General features: G+C 35.5%; 2 protein-coding genes across 3 annotated transcripts; both read right to left on the minus strand.

The window, feature by feature from the left end:
* Nucleotides 1-153: 153 nt before the first annotated feature.
* Nucleotides 154-2,387, minus strand: LOC122600295 (DNA-directed RNA polymerases II, IV and V subunit 12). The gene is made up of 3 exons (XM_043773001.1): nucleotides 2,204-2,387; nucleotides 1,955-2,045; nucleotides 154-391 (listed from the first exon to the last, which is right to left on the minus strand). Exons 1-3 carry the CDS (start codon nucleotides 2,256-2,258, stop codon nucleotides 367-369), a joined length of 171 nt encoding a protein of 56 aa, XP_043628936.1. The 5' UTR covers nucleotides 2,259-2,387; the 3' UTR covers nucleotides 154-366.
* A 7,115-nt stretch (nucleotides 2,388-9,502) lies between these two features.
* LOC122599531 lies at nucleotides 9,503-17,564 on the minus strand. Of its 2 annotated transcripts, none has more exons than XM_043772058.1 (8): nucleotides 17,362-17,564; nucleotides 16,378-16,627; nucleotides 15,465-15,588; nucleotides 14,993-15,339; nucleotides 12,902-14,582; nucleotides 11,213-11,463; nucleotides 10,364-10,450; nucleotides 9,503-9,988 (listed from the first exon to the last, which is right to left on the minus strand). In XM_043772058.1, exons 1-7 carry the CDS (start codon nucleotides 17,436-17,438, stop codon nucleotides 10,379-10,381), a joined length of 2,802 nt encoding a protein of 933 aa, XP_043627993.1. In that variant the 5' UTR covers nucleotides 17,439-17,564; the 3' UTR covers nucleotides 9,503-9,988; nucleotides 10,364-10,378. The 2 variants fall into 2 exon arrangements, with proteins under 2 accessions (XP_043627993.1, XP_043627992.1); XM_043772057.1 differs by having other exon boundaries at nucleotides 9,503-10,001; nucleotides 17,362-17,561.
* Nucleotides 17,565-19,652: the final 2,088 nt, after the last annotated feature.

A 19,652-nucleotide genomic window follows, 5' to 3' on the forward strand; every position in this document is an offset into this window, starting at 1 on the left:
CACTTTCCAGGATTGAAAAGGTGTTGGGCATGACAAGTAAGGAACAACAGATGGTGTTGATCATCTAAATCATCGTTTGCAAGTAAAATGATTTAAGGCCAGATAATCATGGTTATTCATAAATCTGTGTTAACGATATGAGACAAACATATGTAATATGTTAAATAGTTGTACTTCCAAACCATTTTACTAAACAGAAAGGCAAGATCACACTCCATTACATAACATCCAAAACATAGATATAATCATTATATCCAAATTTCACACATTCATACTCCAGTTGGTGTCCCCTTGTTACAAGATCATTTGATTGCACTAAACATACTCAAGAATAATACTGCAAGCCTCCCTTCACAAGTTTGTTCTTCAACGAGCTTCATACTGAACAACTGCAGTATATAAAACCAGTAAGAAAAGGTATGTGGATATATATGTTAGGAAATTACATCAAGCTAAATTTATAGAAAAGCAAGCATTAGCATTAGCATTAACATTAACATCACTAATGTTGTGCTTGTGATATGACACAAAAAAATTCCATTATTGAAGCTGGGAAATATGAAAATATATTTAGTTGAAAAAGGATCGTTTGTAGGATTGTTTGTAGGACAAACAACCAGCAAGGTTACAAGAGCTATTGACGTGTAAAGGTGAATCAATAGGTGATGCCATGGCGATTATTTGCTCCAGGATGATGATGGAAGAATTCTGGTATTAAAGACGATTGTGACCATTAGTCATTACTTCAACACAACGATCTTGTGACAGCATTCATATATGGTAATGAAAGAACTATTTGCAATGCTAGGTTACGAAGTATAATCACCATTTGCGTTATGTCATGTAATATTTATAAGGAAGCATACGCTCACGAAAGTTCATTAGCAGTGTTGTAAAACTTGGACAACTTGCCCGAGTACTGGTGGTGGAATCACAACTCGGAAACCAGCCGAGGCGATTTTCCTATACTCAAACTAGAAAATCAGTCAAAGGGTCAAACTCAGAAAAACGGTCAGCTCAGATCCAACTCAGTCAAAGCCAGTCAATTCTTTTTTCTTAATTTAAAAGATTTGAAGGTATGCTAATATGTTTGAAGTATTTAAAGGATTATGTTAATGTTTCTAAACAATTATTATGTATGTTCTAGTCTATATCTATACATATAACTTCAAATTATATTTACTTTTACAAAGAAGATTCCAATCCAAGTACCTCCCTAGTACTCCACGAGTAACCGATTAGTCTTGAAAATTTTTCACCGCTGAGGGGAGTCGGAGTTGTGAGTTTCCCAACCTTGTTCGTTAGTAAGATAACTTTATTGATATAACAAAATCATCATCTCAACTCTAGCTCTAGCAAATATCCCATCAACATTCCACAAATTTTGTAATTGATCCAGCATTCGGCAATTGATGTATATATTTGTAAAACTAAAAATGGGCATTCACAAGTAAGATTCTTAGGGCTTATAAATATAGGTTTCTATTACATGTATCGTCAAAAGAGTTGGCCATCAGCTGCCACTTTCTAGGAGCAACCTGGGTTCAAATCTTGCCGGAGGCAGAATTGATTTAAGTGGTTGACTTACCTTGACACTATCCTTGTGGGGATCAATTCGGTACATGGGATCAAGTGGTAACCATCAATCTACCATTTTTTTTTATTACATGTATCGTCACTGCAATATAATTAAACCGACCCAACGTCACCATTTTACAAAGACCGGATACATATAGTAGCAAAATATCACAAATTTGATACATCTTTTTATGCACTAACCCCTAATTTCCATGACATATAACACTTCTACATATATTACTCATTCACAACGACAGGGGACATGGAAAAACAATCACCACGTTCTCGAATAGTACCTCAAACAAGCAAAAAACGGTTTCACAAGAGCAAGTTATCATAAGAATAGAACCCAGACAGATATATATAATAATACCTTTTTTTGGTACGCTTTTTGTAAAGAATACGGTAACCACATTCTCGGCACTGAATGACGTCACCAACCTTCAACGTATTCTCCTGTCCACAATCTACATACCATTTTGTATATTATTAGAAAATAAAACTAAACTTAAAACCAAATACCTACAAATAGCAAAAAAAAAAAAAAAAAAAAAAAAAAAAAAAAATTAATTAGGTTTTTGTTTTTTGATTTTGATTTGAAGGAAATAGGATTAGAAAGAAGGACCTCCGCAAATATAGGTAACTGGTTCCGGGAGTGCTTGTGGGTTTTGTTGATCCATTCCTTCAAATTTGATTGATTGGATGATAATCGCCGACGGCCGACGACAAGGGTTTTTGGGTACGAGGGGTTTTACACTTCAATTTGGGTGCTACTCTATTAACAGGGCACAATAAGTATAACTTTTGAGTTTTTTTTTAAATTGGGCATCTATTTACATCTTTTTTCTCCTTATTACATACACTTTTTTTCTTTGAGTAAATTACACTTTTCGTCCCTGAAGTTGACACGTTTTTCACTTTTCGTCCCTTAAGTGAAAAAATTACAATTTTGACCTTAAAGTTGGCAGATTTTTTCAATCATCGTCCATTGTCAAACGTCGTTAAATTTCAGTCATTAAGTCAGACACGTGCAAAACACGTGGGGAACTGAAACTGCAAAAAATGATAAATTCAGAGACGAAAACTAAAATTTACTTTTCTTTTAATGTACTGTATTATTTTATTCCCATTATTTATTAAGTGTATTATAGATTTATCAAGAAGGTGGATATAACTTCCTTAGAGGTTTTTAAATGAACTTTTTATAATTTCTTTTGTTTTTTGTTTGTTATAGTCAATATTTTGTTTTTATTTGTCTTTCGCAATTATTAATTACGTTACATAAATTTACTATGGTCTTATACATGGCAAATTTCAAATACCCTCTTCCTAAACCCCCTAAATATCATATATATATATCCAAATTACAAGTTTTCAATATATTATATACAATAGTCTTAAAGCAATGTTTGGATAAATATGATGTACAATTAATTCCATATAGAATTGTTATAATTTATATTGACGTACGCTATTATCTATCAAAGTTAACACATGAGTTTTTAAATATCGCCGTTTATACGATTTTTGGTGATTCCGTTTTTATTTTCGGTTTCAATTTTTACTTTCTTTTCTTTTAAGTTATATTTTAAATTAAAGTTATTACATCTTCATCAATTTTTTCCATATTCGAATTATATGAATACATGTTATCTCATATAGTCATATGTTCGTATATGACACTTTTTATGAAAAGTTAATATAACATGACTTAATATTTAAGTGTATAGAAATTTAGAAGAGAGAAAGAAGGAGAATTATTTTTTGTTTTTCATTGAATTGAGGAAGAATTACAATACACACACATATATATATACAGAGATCATTTTTATATCTATATATTGTATCTAATTAAATAACCGCTAAATCAAATACTTAAACTCTAACTAACTCTAACAACCTTCTAATATTTACATCTTTGGTCCCTCTAATTTATTTAGTGATACAGATAACTTCCTAACTTCTATACACCCCTCTCAAGTTGGAACCTCTTGTAAACCCAACTTGCTGCTCAAAAAGGAATGCTGTGAAGATCCTAAAGCTTTAGTCATGATGTCAGCAAGCTGCAAATGAGTAGGTATATAAGCAGTCTGCAGAAAACCATCTTGCACCTTATCTCTTGTGAAGTGACAATCTATATCCAGGTGCTTAGTTCTATCATGATAACATGGATTAGCAGCTATTTGTTGAGCTGCTTTATTGTCACAAAACAAGGTTAAAGGAACCTTAACAGGAATATGCAAGTCCTTTAACAAGTAAGTGAGCCATATCAACTCACAAGTAGTAGTGGTCATACTTCTGTACTCTGCTTCTGTGGAAGATCTTGAGACTGTAGCTTGCTTCTTAGTCTTCCAAGAAACCAATGCGTGTCCTAAGAATATACAATAACCAGTAAGAGATCTCCTTGTCATTAGGCATGAGGCCCAGTCTGCATCACTAAACCCAGTCACCTTGAGTTGCTGCTGAACAGGATAGAATAACCCCTTTGAAATGGTTCCCTTTAAATACCTCAACAAATGAATTGCAGCCTTCATGTGAGGTTCTCTAGGTGTAGACACAAACTGACTCAAGTGTTGTACTGCATATGAAATATCAGGCCTTGTCATTGACAAATAGAGCAATCTTCCAATTAACCTTCTATAAGTGTCTGGTTTAGACAATAATTGACCCTTATCAAGAGATAGCTTGACATATGTAGGCATGGGAAACCCAACTGGTTTAGCTGCAGTTAGTCTTGTATCTTTGAGAAGATCCAAAATATACTTTCTTTGGTTGAGATAAGTCCCTGAATCATTTCTACATAATTCTATGCCAAGAAAATACCTTGCCAAGCCTAAATCCTTTATGGTGAATTTTCTATCCAAAGCCAATTTAACTCCTTGGATTTCACTATCATTATTTCCTGTTATAATGATATCATCTACATAGACCAAAATAGCAGTAAAAGAGTCCCCCTTGGCTTTGACAAACATGGAATAATCATGTTTTGACTGCTCAAAGCCCAATGAAACCAGAAACTTTGTTAATTCAATATTCCATTGCCTTGAAGCTTGTTTTAATCCATATAATGACTTATTAAGCTTGCAGACTTGATTAGGCAATGCCTTTGTATACCCTTCAGGAGGCAACATATATATTTCTTCATCCACAAATCCATGAAGAAAGGCATTATTTACATCCAATTGATGTAAAGGCCATGCCTTAGCAGTAGCAATTGCAATCAAAACTCTGACAGTTGCTGCTTTAGCAACAGGAGAAAAGGTATGCTTATAGTCAGTGCCTGGTTCTTGATTAAATCCTTTAATAACCAACCTTGCCTTGAGTCTTTCAACTGATCCATCTGGTAGATATTTTGTCTTGTAAACCATTTGGAAGATGTTGCTTTGTGATTTGGGGGTAAAGTTGTAAGACTCCAAGTTTCATTCTGTTCCAAAGCCATCAACTCTTTATTCATGGCTTCAACCCATCCTTTATCTTGTGAAGCTTGAGTATAATTTGATGGTTCAAATGTACTAAGAACATGTGCTAGTGATGCCACATAATCAGCAAGAAAATGCTCAAAATCTTCATTTTTGAATATTGGATAAATTGGAGAAATTTTGGAGCTATCATTCATCACCCCACTAGATGTTTTCTGTGTAGGAACAACATAATCTTGTAACCATTTTGGTGGGACTACATTCCTTGCAGATTTTCTGACAGGATTAGGATTAGGTTGAACAGGAGAAATAGTTTCAGAGTCACTCCCACTAGATAAATTTGGAGAATTGATAGGAGATGGTGTATTGTTGACACCATTATCAACAGGAGAATTCTCAGTAGAACCGATATTAGTGGGAGAATGTTGATTGAAGACTTCATTATTAGAAAATCCATGACCATCATCATCTAAAATGATATCATTTTCAGCAAAGATAGCCTGCCTTTTATCAACAGTTGCTGTATAATTTGTCTTAAAAGGAAATTCTGTTTCCCTAAAAACAACATCTCCACTATGAAATATCACCTTAGTAGAAAGATTATACACTATGTATGTCACTGCAGCATAACACAAACATCCAAATACCCTTAAATTGTCATAACTAGGTGGACAACTATGAAGCATCTCAAATGGAGTCTTCCAATTCAATATTTTCATGGGCATCTTATTGATCAAGTAGGTAGCTGCTAATACACAATGTCCCCATAACTCTTTAGGTAATCCTGCAGTTAATCTTAAAGCTCTTGCAGTATCTAAGAGATGCCTATGCTTTCTTTCCACCACTCCATTTTGTTGAGGGGTATAAACCATAGATTTTTGATGTAAAATCCCTTGAGCCCTCAAATAGACCATACATTCATTATTCACTATTTCAGTGCCATTATCAGACCTTACAAATTTTGGTTTAGTTTTGAAATGATTTTTGACATAGGAAATGAAATTTTGAAGAACATAACTGACTTGATCTTTGGTATGAAGCAAATAGGTCCAAGTACTTCTAGTATAATCATCAACTATGGTCAAAAAGTAATGGGCTCCATTTAAAGCAGAAATTTTATATGGACCCCACAAATCAACATGAATGAGCTCAAAAGGTTTATTAGTCCTAGAATGACTAATAGGAAAGGGCAATCTATGTTGTTTGGCTAAAACACAAGTATCACAAAAGAATTCAGAAACATTGACATTTTTGCATCCATCAATATGAATCATCTTCGAAATAGAAGTATGACCAAGTCTATGATGGAACAAAGAAGCATCAACAAGTTTACAAGAATTATTGAGAACTTTATTAACAAAAGAAGCTACAACAACAGAAAAGGAAGCAAGAACAGAAGGAGCTTGTCCTTTGCAGACATAGAGATTCTTGGTGCCCTTTCCAACAGCAATAACCTTTCTAGTTGAAAGGTCCTGAAAGGCAAACCAAGATACACCAAAAATAGCAATGAGAGGCTTTGAATTTAGAAGTCTGCCAACAGACAACAAATTGATTTGAAAATCAGGGACATAAAGCACATTAGTCAAAGTCAAGTGAGAATTAATTTTGACTTTGCCAATTTTATGAACAAATTTGTGTGATCCATCTGGCAATTTGACTTTTATGGGATTTTTAAGGTCAATAATGTCATGAAATAGCTCTAAATGAGGTGACATATGGTCTGTGGCTCCTGTATCATTTATCCAATCTTTCTTAAAATCAATCTCTACAATTGATACTAATGCTTGTAATCTAGCATGGAAGGACATACCTGCATGTGGCTGAACATTTTTGCCAACATCAGTATTCTGTCCCATGACAACATGATTACCTTTAAGCATTTTTAACATCTCAGTGCACACTGCAGCCACTAACTTCTGATCCAACTCAGATTTATGTTCACCATTAATTTCATTTTCATAATCCATATCAAAAGGAGAATCTCTTTGAACCATCTCACCAAAGTTAGTACTAATTTGAGCAGCCATCCTACCTCCTTTTTTGACCTTATTTCCCTTATACCAATCAGGATATCCCAATCTTTCAAAACATTGTTCATACAAGTGACCAGATTGATGACAATGACTACAAGTAGGTTTATCTGCCCTGTTTTCATTAGGTATGTATTTCTTGAAATTCTGGTTTCCTTTATTTGCATTATTTGCAAAAAAATGCAGTATGATCAGGAGTATGGTGAGTTACTTGCTTCTGTTTTTCAACTTGTTGCACAATATAGTATGCCTTGTTGATGGAAGGAAGAGGATCCATAGACAAGATTTGATTCCTGACTGACTCATAGTCATCATTCAATTTCATAAGGAATTGCATCAACTTAGATCTACTCTCAATCTCAGCATACTTCTCAACTATTTTACAAGTACATTCTCCCATTTTCCCACAAGAACAAGTCGGAATCCCATTTAAACTATACAATTCATCCCAGAATTTCTTCATCATATTATAATAGGCAGCAATAGACATGTTACCTTGAGTAACTTTGCTCAATTCTCTCTCAGTTTGGAAGATAAGAGGACCATTGCTTTGTCCATATCTTTCAGCAAGTTCCTTCCATAACTCTGTAGCAGATTGAGCATAAAGAAAAGCTTCAGATAATTCTGCTGTCATGGAATTTAGTAACCAACAAGTGACCATATAATCACATCTGGCCCATCTTCCATAATCAGCATGAGTAGCATCAGGTTTAGCAACTGTGCCATCAATGAATCCTATCTTCAATTTCGCTCCAAGCGCCATTTTCACTGTACGAATCCATCCAAGGAAATTAGTTCCATTAAAAGGAATGTTAGTAAGAACCATTCCTGGATGATCTGAATTAGCAAGATGCAGCAGATCATTAACCAACGAATCGTTATTGTTATTAGCAGCCATGGAAGATTATGAAGAATTATTAAGAAAAATAAGAAATAAAAGTAATTTTGTTCAAATTGAAACCCTAGCTTCAATTCAAGAACAAGAAAGTAAGAAAATTGGGGAAAACTGTCGGAAGATCAAATGAAGAACGAATCAATCAAACTACAAATTCAATTTTCTGATAATTGATGAATTTAAGTAGTTTATCGTGATTACGATGATCGGAATCCGCCATTGATGACCTTCCTTGGCTCTGATACCATATAGAAATTTAGAAGAGAGAAAGAATAGGAGAATTATTTTTTGTTTTTCATTGAATTGAGGAAGAATTACAATACACATATATATACATATACACAGATCATTTCTATATCTATATATTGTATCTAATTAAATAACCGCTAAACCAAATACTTAAACTCTAACTAACTCTAACAAGAAGACGACTCTCAGTATGCTGACCAAAACAGCTAGCTTGGTATCGGATCTTTTCTAAATGATGAATTTGCCCTTCGACGGGTACTCCTACTACTTCTAGTTAGTTAGTTAGTCTACCTACGTCATTCTTTCTTTATCTTTCATAAGTCAATAGTCAATTTCCCACGGTCAAGCCTAGTGGAGCTCCTAGTCCGACAAGACTAGCTTTGACCAACAAGGCTGAAAAGAAGCTTTCTCCTCTGCTGTTGAAAGAAAAGAAATGGGTCTTGCCGAAAGGAATTGGTCTAATTCTCAACTAAATCCTTGGATTGCATGAACCATCAAAAGGAGGGGTGGATATGAAAGAGTGAATACGAAAAAAAAATGAGGATTTGAATCAGATTGTATGGTTTTGCTTGAATTGACAAGGACGCGAAACGGTCTAACAATAAGGTTGGAGGGAGCTTTGAGTCACCTTCTAATATTTACATCTTTGGTCCCTCTAATTTATTTAGTGATACAAATAACTTCCTAACTTCTATAAAGTGACATGTACCAAGTTCTGAAGAAATAAAAAGGAAAATAAAAATAAAGAAGCTAAAATTAAACAAGACATACTACTCCCAAATCCCAGTACCAGTTTAGCTTCACCCAGCCTCAATCTGAGCCAATTTCATTGGTCTAGGACCAAATCTACACTGACTATATAAAAAGAAAGCCATATCAAATATGAAGATATCATTTAAGTGACATGTGCTCTTTTAAACCAAAAATTAAAACGAGAACCAAGTTTTGAAGAAATAAAAAGGGGAAAAAAAACAGCTAAAATTAAACAAAACATACTAATCCCAAATCCCGGTACCAGTTTAGCATCACCCAGCCCTAATGTAAGCCAATTTCACTAGTCTAGGACCAAATCTACACTGACTATATAAGAAGAAGGCCATATCGGATACGAAGCTACCATGGTATGTATCTTTGTATCATTATATTGTGTAAATACACTGTAAATAACAATTACAAGTTTATTGTATAAAATTCGCTGCTCAAGTATAATGGCATTTAATAATTCACCAATCTTAACATTTAAAGGTAAGCAGATTACACAAGAATGCCAAAAAAAAAAAAAAAGAAACTAGGTTTCATAGTGCAGTTACGAGATTCATTAATACACGAGATTCATTAATACCGATTCAAGAGATGGAATTCAATGACAAATTCATCACCAAAGGATTCATGTTCTGGGTTTATCCAGTTCTATGCATCAGTTCCATTGTTTATTACAAAGTCTGGGGGAACAGGTATAATGAATGAACATAAAAAACTAATGAACTCACTATTGAAACGATTTCTATATGTAGCTGCCATCAAAAAGATAATGCATGTATCTCTAGCGTCTTACAACATCATTATCTTATCTATAAAAGAATCCATATCTATCTACAAGTCTAAGGCGTTTCAATTAACGCGTTATGATAGAATGCTATAAGCAACAAGGGAAGAAAATAAAGTTGAACTGAAGAAAAGGGTAATATCAACCATTTGATTCACTGTTATGAGGGTTCAGACACATACTAGGTCTCCATGAAAATGGCTGTTTTTAAACTTCTTGAAGCAGCTGCACATTTGGGAACACTTGATGGAGACCACAGGAAACAAGCATACTGCAATGCAAATCTGCATATGATATGACCAATTAAACTATAGGAGGCAAAACAAGTGGGTTGGAAACAAGTCAAAATGGTTTGTCGGTCACGTTCAAAAGAGGGGGACCAGGTTAGCCCTCTCACATTAATTTTCTTTATTTGATACTTTACTATGATCAATATACAGATTGCGATACGAATTTTCTGATAGAATTAACGAGGTTATACCATGGCTCCTTATAGTTAAGGTTTCCTTCTAATGTTTAAAATGTTTTACCCATTAGTATAAGATAAGGCCCAAATCAATCCACTTTCAAAACTGTAGCTTTCGCACAACTAAAATCTTATGGTAGGAGGAATCATCAAGTTGACAAATTTGAGATTTGTTCTTACTGAACGGTGATGATTTCAATTCTGCCCACGGCTTCTGCTGACAGAGTGTCGCGACATGTGCTTTTGACCAGAAAGTTGACGTTCATCCTGCAAAAACTTGTCTGGTTACAATCCATTCAACATGCAGAATACAAGTGATCAACACTTTTTTTTTAAACAAGCAACACGTTTGCAAATATATAAAAAGAATAAACTCCAATCTATAGACATGGTAGAGGTAGTGTTTCAGTTTGGAACATCAGCCCAAGTCAAATGGTCAGCTCATGTGTTTCTCACAAACCCCTTTTGTAAACTACAAGTAGTATACAACTATATTTAGTAGCAAACCATATTTGGTTATCTAAAGCAATGTGTTTTCACGCATCTTTCCTGCGTTCAGAAAACAATAATAAAAAACATAATAGAAACTTGTTTTCAAGAAAGGAACCAGAAAGCCAAATGCAAGATCCTGGCCAAATGATCCCTATAGACGCCTAGAGTGATGTTTTAGCCACTTTCAGCCACTCAGTTCTTTTTCTTATTTTGTTTCAGTATCTAGATATGAAGCACAATCACTTGAAATTAGAGATACATGTCAAACAGATAGAATGCCGCGTGAAGTGTATCGTTAATACACACAATCTCTTGTGGATCCACTTTAACTAAACCGATTTTGTAATATTACAGTTTCTGTAATCACATCTAACACATTAATCAATGATAATGTTAAATAAATTGAGCAGAAAAATAGCAAGGATAATATGACATTAGTTCATAAAGTGTTCACCTAAACTGGGAACTTGTATAATAAAGTTCAATGCATTTACATATAGATCAACCTTATATACTTTCAAGCTAGAAATGCCGCACCTTAAACAACGAAGCAGCAGATTCGGATTCAACGGTTTGATTTGCATCAAGAGTTTGGAAGCCATCCAAAGCATCTACGGTCAGCTGCCAGCCACAAAGAGCTAAAACAGCAGCACTGGAACTGGAGCCATCACTTTTGCTAACACCAGCAGCAGCAACATTCCCATTTACCCAAGGACAGAAAAAGTTATGATGCTTGATTGGATCAAATTCCACCAGGTCTTCAAAATTACTTTCACCCTTTGGTGGATCTATACAAAACACCATAACCAGTTTAACTACCTACCAACACACTCGTATTACAGTAAAACAAAAAATATAGGTGGCAATATCCCATTGATAGATAAAGACATATGGGAAAACCTAAAAATATTAGCTAAGATAGAACAAGTCAAGCAATTTTCTTATTTTTTTGAAAGCCAAGCAAGTGTACTCACAATGCATACAACCTCCAGTACCACTGTATTTGAAAATCTAGATTTTCGTTGTATCAATAAAAAAATCATAAAAATTTTTGGAATGAGAGGGAAAGACAAAAAAAAGTGTTTTGCGGTTGTGTTACGATCTCACATCCGCCAAGTATGGGATTGGTTGGTGGTTTATAAGCCTAGGTGTCCCCTCATCCTTTGAGCTAGCTTTTGGAAATGAGTTCTACACTTAGCTTATGGCATGATACGAGCCTATCATGAGATGGGTTGGTATCAATTGGTATCAGAGCCGGCTCTACCTTTCGAGGTTCCAACACTCGGAGTGGTGACCTATGGAGTGGTGGCTTGGACCCGAAAAAGAAGGGGTGCCAACCGTGACCAACATAGCCGTGACCGACGAGCTCGGAGTGGAGGCCTATGGAGTGGTGGCTTGGACCCAAAAAAAAGGGTGCCAACCATGACCAGCATAGCCGTGACCAACGAGGACGTTGGCTCTTCAAAGGGTGGGGTACTGTTACAATCTCACATCGGCAAAGTATGAAATTGGTTGGTGGTTTATAAGCCTAGGTGTCCCCTCCTCCTTTGAGCTAGCTTTTGGAAGTGAGTTCTACACTTAACTTATGGCATGATACGAGCCCATCATGGGATGGGTTCGTATCAAGGTTGGTTCAAGACGTTTTAACCAATTACTCAATCTGCCCACTTGGCCATCTCTAGTAAAAAAAAAAAAGATGACATGTGGGTAAGTACGGAAACGATAGTCATGTCTAAAAGACATCACCAGAACTCAGAGACAGGCAGACAGCAACACAGTAAACTAAAAGACAATATACATCCACTAGGATCAACTAGATACAGATAAGTGCAAGTAAATGGTTGTGTGTGCTGTATACAGGTGGTAGTTTGCCATTAACTAACTAACGGGTCAATATGGGCTATGTTTTATCTCGTACGGTTCATAAGGGTAAAAGTTAGCTAAAAAAGGGGTCAAAACACATAAAATATCCTTTTTTATTTTATTCAAAACTATTGAAATGATTTGACTGTATTAATCGAATTTAAAACAATCAATGTATTCTGAAATTAAAGATGCTTGGACAAAAAGTAATTTGAGTCAACCGTACCCGTTTTGAACTGTACTAAAAGATAACTCATTTTGACCGTTTCCAACCCGCATGCCAGTTCTAGTCATGTGTAAATATACAAAAAGAGGGAGAGGGTGTATGTGTTTAAAAAATAATAAAGATAGCACAGCACCTACCTATCCCATTGGCAACTGGATAACTTGTGAATCCACATTCACCAGTAGGAGATGACTTCCCTGCCTGTGTCACCTCATCCTTGGATACTTCAATGCCAGAACATAAAACCGCATTGCAAGATAAAGATGGGTTGGTACTGTGCACATTGGCCAACATGTTCATGTTACTAGTCTTCTCACCACTTTCAACAGATTCTGCCTTAGCTGAACCCACAACTTTTGACCCACTGTCCTCTCTTCCTACTGACCTCGACAACAAATCTTGATCCATTTCTTCTGGAACAAAATCACCCATCACCCCAGGATCTGCAGCAAATTCACTATTTTGTCCTTGGTTTTCCGTCACTTCAGCCACTGGCTCCATGTCCCCAACAACACTTTCTGTCCTATGAACTGAAACATCAGCCCCATGGATCTCAGCTTCATGACTAGCAACCATTCCAACACTTCCTCCACTGATAGCAAGACTAAGTCCCTCCCTCCGTTGACCGGTGGTGGTATCAGTATTTAATACTTCATCATCATTGGTACTGCTAAGCCCAGCCTCACCAGGGGCCCGAACCGAAGCAGGACAGATACTCTGTTGAGCTTGATTACTAAAGTTCAAATCAGACACCTCATTTAGATCAGGACTCTTGAATGCTGACACAGATGGATAATTGGTCTCATCGACATCTACAGGATGATTTTCAACGCTTTCCATTGAATCATCATCTTCCCCATTATAAATAGTATCCATTGCAATAACAGAGGAAGCGCGCGCTGAATCTAAGGTGGATGGATGAAATGGAGCATCTCGTTCAATATCAAAATATAAAGTCTGGCTCGGACCTGCACCAGATGAATCTCTTCTACGTGATTCAAAAACTTGAGACTCACGCTCACAAGGACGTTTAGAATTAGAAGGACCAGATGACTGTTTGCTATCATTCACTTCATCTCCATCACGGTCAATGACAACACCTTCAACACTATCTGCTTGCATCATAACGTGTGGTGGCCTGTCAACTGTGCTCCCACCTTCATCCAAGTTCCGCTTCCGGGTACTGGGACCTCGGGACTCATACGATACTGCCCGGTCACCAACTTCACTACTGGCAGGCTGCCCGATAACAAGATCTTTCCCTATATTTGCATCTTGGTATTGTACATGCATCGCACTTTTAAGAATATTTCCACCAGAAAATCCACCGCCCATTGTAAGATCTAAATCTACCCCCATATTTGACATCGATTTTCCCTCCCCTGTGGTTGCTGCTTCATCAAGATCATTTTGGTCTTTCTCCATGCCATCAGTGGCACCCCATCCATTAATTCCACTGGCTGCACTTGCTCCGCGAGTTAGGGCCATTTTTTTGCTTGTTTCGGGAACATCATTAATATTAGGAGCAAAACGAGCAGGACGATTAACTGTCAAGAAGTCCAAAATTCTGACCGTGGCCCCACATAAACTACAGTCGAGCAAAGGAGATCTCGGTAATTGTTCAATCTTTACGGGACCTTTTTTAGTTGAAGCAGATAATGCTTTTTTGTTAGGAAGTCGAGCTTCTGGAGTGGCATAATCTCTAATGGGACTGAAAGAACAGCCATTTCTAGCTGATTGAGCAGAATTCTCTTCACAGTCTTGAACATTTGGAAGCCATATTGGCTCCCATCCACAAAGGCTAATCAATTTCTGGGCCTAAAGACAAGTGAAAGATAATTTAAGAAAGGAGCAGACGAGTGAAGACAATAACTAGCGGAAAGTCCCACAAAGTCTACTTTAAAGTATACAAGTACACAACCTCCTAAACTACTAATAATTCAGAATATCATTATTGTAGCAACTAGCAATAAAATTTTTGTAATCAAAATTAACAAATTAAAGTGTATAAAAGAAGTAAAATGGACAAAAATAAGTATTTATAGTACACAACTGATCCATCCTGCAGCAACACGTTTCAACTAGAACCCATCTGACTCGTTACCCAGCCAGACCCACCCATCTGACTCGATACCCTGCCAGACCACCCATCTTGCCACATCTAAAAATAATTACCAACAACGTTGGGTTGGGTATTGTTGTTGTTGTAAGTGATTTATGTATCTTACTCGTGAATATACGCATAGCACTTCTTCTCTGTTTATCTCCGAACTGGTTGCAATGTCTGCCTTATACCCAGATTCCCCAGTGGCAAAAGTATATGACTGAATCAGAAACCGGTCAATTTCTGGGCCTCTAGAGACTCTCATCTGTTCAACGGTTGAAGCAGACACAACCGGAAGAAAGAGAAATTGAAACAATCCGTCACAACGGTCTTTATAACCGCCTATTAGTGCTGATGGAGGAGTAGGAGGGAACTGCACCAAGCTTTCAGCACAGCTGTTTCCCCTCCAAGGGCAACTGACTTTGTGTCCTTCGTCAAGCTGATTAGCAGATTCTTCTCCGACATTATCACCTGTTTATAAAGTAAGAAATAGAGATCAGGAAAATGGTAATATATTCATAGTCTAAATAGAAGCACAATTGCACAAATGTAATGTTGAATGCCAGTCAAAGATTTCAGGTGTCAATTAGCTTGACCTTCTATGGGAGTCCATGACTCTGGTGCAACATACTTGAGGGTGGCTCCACACGACTCGCATTCAATTTTATCAATATCTGCATTTACCCATCCTCTTCTTGCACAGGCAAGCGAACCAGCAGCCTGCAAGGTAGATTAATTGGCATCAACATATATACTGAATAATTATTGGGACCAATAATGGAACGTGAGTACGTTCTTTATATTATTTCAAGTAAACTACATAATAGCCCCTGGAAGTATACCCAAGTTACGAATGTAGACCTGTCAAAAGTGATCAGAAACATAGATCTAGCTAAGTTGGTTTTAATACACTTTCCACTTCATAAATACTTTTGTTAATAAGCACATGTTATTATTATGTGTCATTTAATTTAAAAATATGTATGTCGTTTCATTTACTATGACAAGATTACTTCCTTGTTTAAAACCAACTGTTATCTTTAAGAATGGAATTTTAACTGATCTCTTTCTCCTTCATTTTACACCTCCCACCCATAGCAATCAACACCCATCCACCGTAAATAACCAAGAAAATTAATATAAGATAACCAAACTTTAAAGTGCTCGATCTAACAACAATAGTTACTAAACAAATAGAACTTTCTTTAACATTATAAAATCTGCCAGAAAAAGTGAAACTAAAACAAAATTAGATAGCTAAACAAATATGACACCATGCAAGGGGAGGGGGATAGAAATTGGAAAGTCCAAAAAAAAAATAAGATTCAAAAAACCAGAATAGACCCTTAAGAAGATTTATTGTCTCTCCTACCATTATACCAATGTGTGTCTCGAGGCAGTAGGCACATACATAATATAGGGCACTAATTCTGATTAGAGTTCCAATGATGCATGTTCGGCATGTTATACCAGAAAACACAAGAGAAGCAAAGAGCAATCGACTCAAACCTTAGGCTTCCCGAACCAATTAGCAGGCTTAAATGTAGACAATCGCCTTAGAAGATCACCCCTTTCCCAAGGTCTACATGAAGACTGAGATGAGCCATGAGCTGAACCACCGACACTAGTACTCACAGAAATCCACATTGGTTGTGAACCCATTCGAGATAGAGAACCTACTTTTGACCCCTTCCCATGACCCAACCAATTTGTGCTGCCAGCATTAGTGGCAATAGCAGGTGATGATGCCCCCGCAGAACTGATAAGAAATACACATAAATTAAACATACGATCCAATAGTCACAGCAAATGGATACACATATACATGTCGAAAAACAAACATCCTTGATTAGAAATATAAAACACCATCAAGGTGGCCTAGTGTCAGACGTTCTGAAGTTTCAGTGAAAACCAACTCCATTTATACAAAACCGAATAAACCAGCTCCCCGTTTTCAAGATTTTTGCGCTTGTCCAACTTTTTTTTAAAAAGACAGGATTTTTACACATTCTACATTAATGACACTTCTTATATAATCTTCATCCGTCCGTACGAATACAAAAACAACAATACACAATCCCGCCTAGAGCAAGGTCCGCGCCGTCCGTACCAATACTACTATCATAAAAAAATTTCCTTATCCAACACACTCACAAAACCCAACAAAAAATTTATCAAATTTGTTTAACTAATACAAGTAACTTATCAAATCTAATTAGATAGATTCATATCAAGCTGCTAAACCTAAGTTTCAGTTATAAATTTATAAACAATATAATAAAAAACTCTTTTTTTTTAAATAAAAATTGAGCTGAAACTGGAACAAAACAAGCCCCTAATAATAATCAAACTAAAAGTATTAAAATTGGCAACAATTAGTATAGTCTATATATATATATATATATATATGTGTGTGATATATAGATACAGTTAGTGTGTATATGTATATATAAATGGAAAATGGGAGGAATGAAGGAATTAGGGTTAGGTAACCTGGCAGCGGGAGTGGGGGGAGAATTGCGGAACAGAATTGGGTCTGCCGACGACGAGCTTATTCCTTCTTCTCTCATTTCATTTGCTTCACACAAAAACTCACTTACTATACATCTATGTATTTTTATTTTTATTTTTATTTTTATATGTATGTATAGGTTTGTGTATATGTATCTGATTTTGTGAGTGAGTGTGAGTGGTGTGTGTGTTTTATTTCACTGAAATTGATGATTATAGGTCGTTTAAGCTGCGAGACTAGACTGCTAGAGTAGTGGCTTTCTTGCCACGTGAGGTTTTTCTAACTTTACTTTTTTCGGAAATGCTAAAAAGTGTATGAAAACTTTCACGTTTAGTTACATAAACTTATCTAACTTTTTTTATTTTGTTGTTTAAAAAAATGAGAAACGTGTTTTAACTTTATTAAAGATTCGATAATATTAAAAGTATATTTAATTGAGAGTTTAGAAAACATTAAAAGTTTTTTATGTTTAAAATGATATATATTAAAAGAACCATAAACTTGAGTTTTTCAATACACGAGAGTAAGTATCTGCGCGTTGCGGCGGTTAGATGGTGAGGATGATAACTAGATCATAGTGATATGTCATAGAGTGTGATAGGTCATAGGAGTTGATATATCATGAAGTATGATAGTCAAATACCTTAGCCGTACGGGCTCCGTCTTGAATTTAAAAATTCATCGAAAGTATATCGAACGACATCTCTAATGAAAGAGCATGAAATTTTAAGAACACCCATATAATTTTTATAATTTATCGATGTACGATTTTTGCAATAAAAGATTTTGAATGAATTGGAAGAATAAATGATTTATGGAGGAGAGAAAAAAAATGATTGGTTGAGATTTGAGAAGAGAGAAATGGTATTATAGTTATTTTAGGTAAATATAAAATAGATAGGAGGGACATTTTGGGAAAGTACTTAAAATCAATTGAAATTTAAGTTTAATATTGAAAATCTAGAGTCTTTTTGTTTTATAATATAGTATAGATAGTTATAACTTAGAAAAACAAAATATCCTGTTTTCAATAAAAATTATTTTTGAAAAATATCATTGGACATATTTTTATTTTTTTTTTCCTAAAATTTTTTGAGAAAACACTTTAAGTTTTATACACCTAAACACATACTTATTTTTTCTTTACGAGAATGGTACACGCGCGTTGCGGCGGTGATAGAGGTGATGGCGGGGTAGTGATGTAATCGCGGTGGTGCCGGTGATTGGGTGATCTACCTGACGGGCTCCGCCCTTAACCGTATGGGATCCGTTTTCGGATTTAAAAATTCGTTGAAAGTATATCGAATGACCACTCTAATGAAGGAGCATGAAATTTTAAGAACACCCATATAATTTTTATAACTTATCGATGTACGGTTTTTGCGATAAAAGATTTTGAATGAATTAGAAGAATAAAATGATTTATGGAAGAGAGAAATAAAAATGATTAGTTGAGATTTGAGAAGAGAGAAAAGGTATTATAGTTATTTTAGGTAAATATAAAATAGATAGGAGGGGCATTTTGGGGAGGTACTTAAAATCAATATTGAAAATTTAAGTTCAATGTTAAAAACATAAATGAAATCTGCTTTATAATATAGTATAGATAGGTAGTGTCTCATCGATTTGGAATTATAATTAATGAAGTGCAAAAAACTAAAGTCGATGAGGTCGCTAAATTTAAATGGTTAGTCATCTTAGAGATTTAGAAATGATATGGTTTTAATGTTTTCTTTTTTTTTTAATACATTGATGTATGATGTATCAAAACTTATTGGTGCATTAAGGTGTAGGAAACATCATTTTGTTTTCTTCCAGTGAAAATTTTGAACAATCTATAACTCGATTTTTGAACAATCAGTCCAAGCAACTTGGGTGGATGATGGTGGTGGGATGATTCGTCGACAAAAAAATCGAGTGTTGAGTTAACCGAAAGCTTCATCCGAGAAGACGCAGCTGACATGACTGCATACATAGACTATCCCAAACTTTTTAGTTTTTATATCGGCAAAAGCATGTTGACACATACTTGATACTCTCACTGGCTGCTATTTTAGTAGACGGTAACATATTAAGGCACCTCTAAATCAACTTGAAATTGATTAGTAATTCATTTGTTTCTCGTGAGAATGATGATAGGTAAATTAATTACTCTTTTATTCGCAAAATGCCCTTTGATTCTAATGGTAGAACTTGTTTAAAATTATACATTACCCATTTTTGTAAACTACAGTGGCGTACTTTATTGTGAATTATACATTAGTCATTTTAA

The sequence above is a fragment of the Erigeron canadensis genome, chromosome 5 (genome assembly GCF_010389155.1).
Source record: "Erigeron canadensis isolate Cc75 chromosome 5, C_canadensis_v1, whole genome shotgun sequence".
NCBI lineage: Eukaryota > Viridiplantae > Streptophyta > Magnoliopsida > Asterales > Asteraceae > Erigeron > Erigeron canadensis.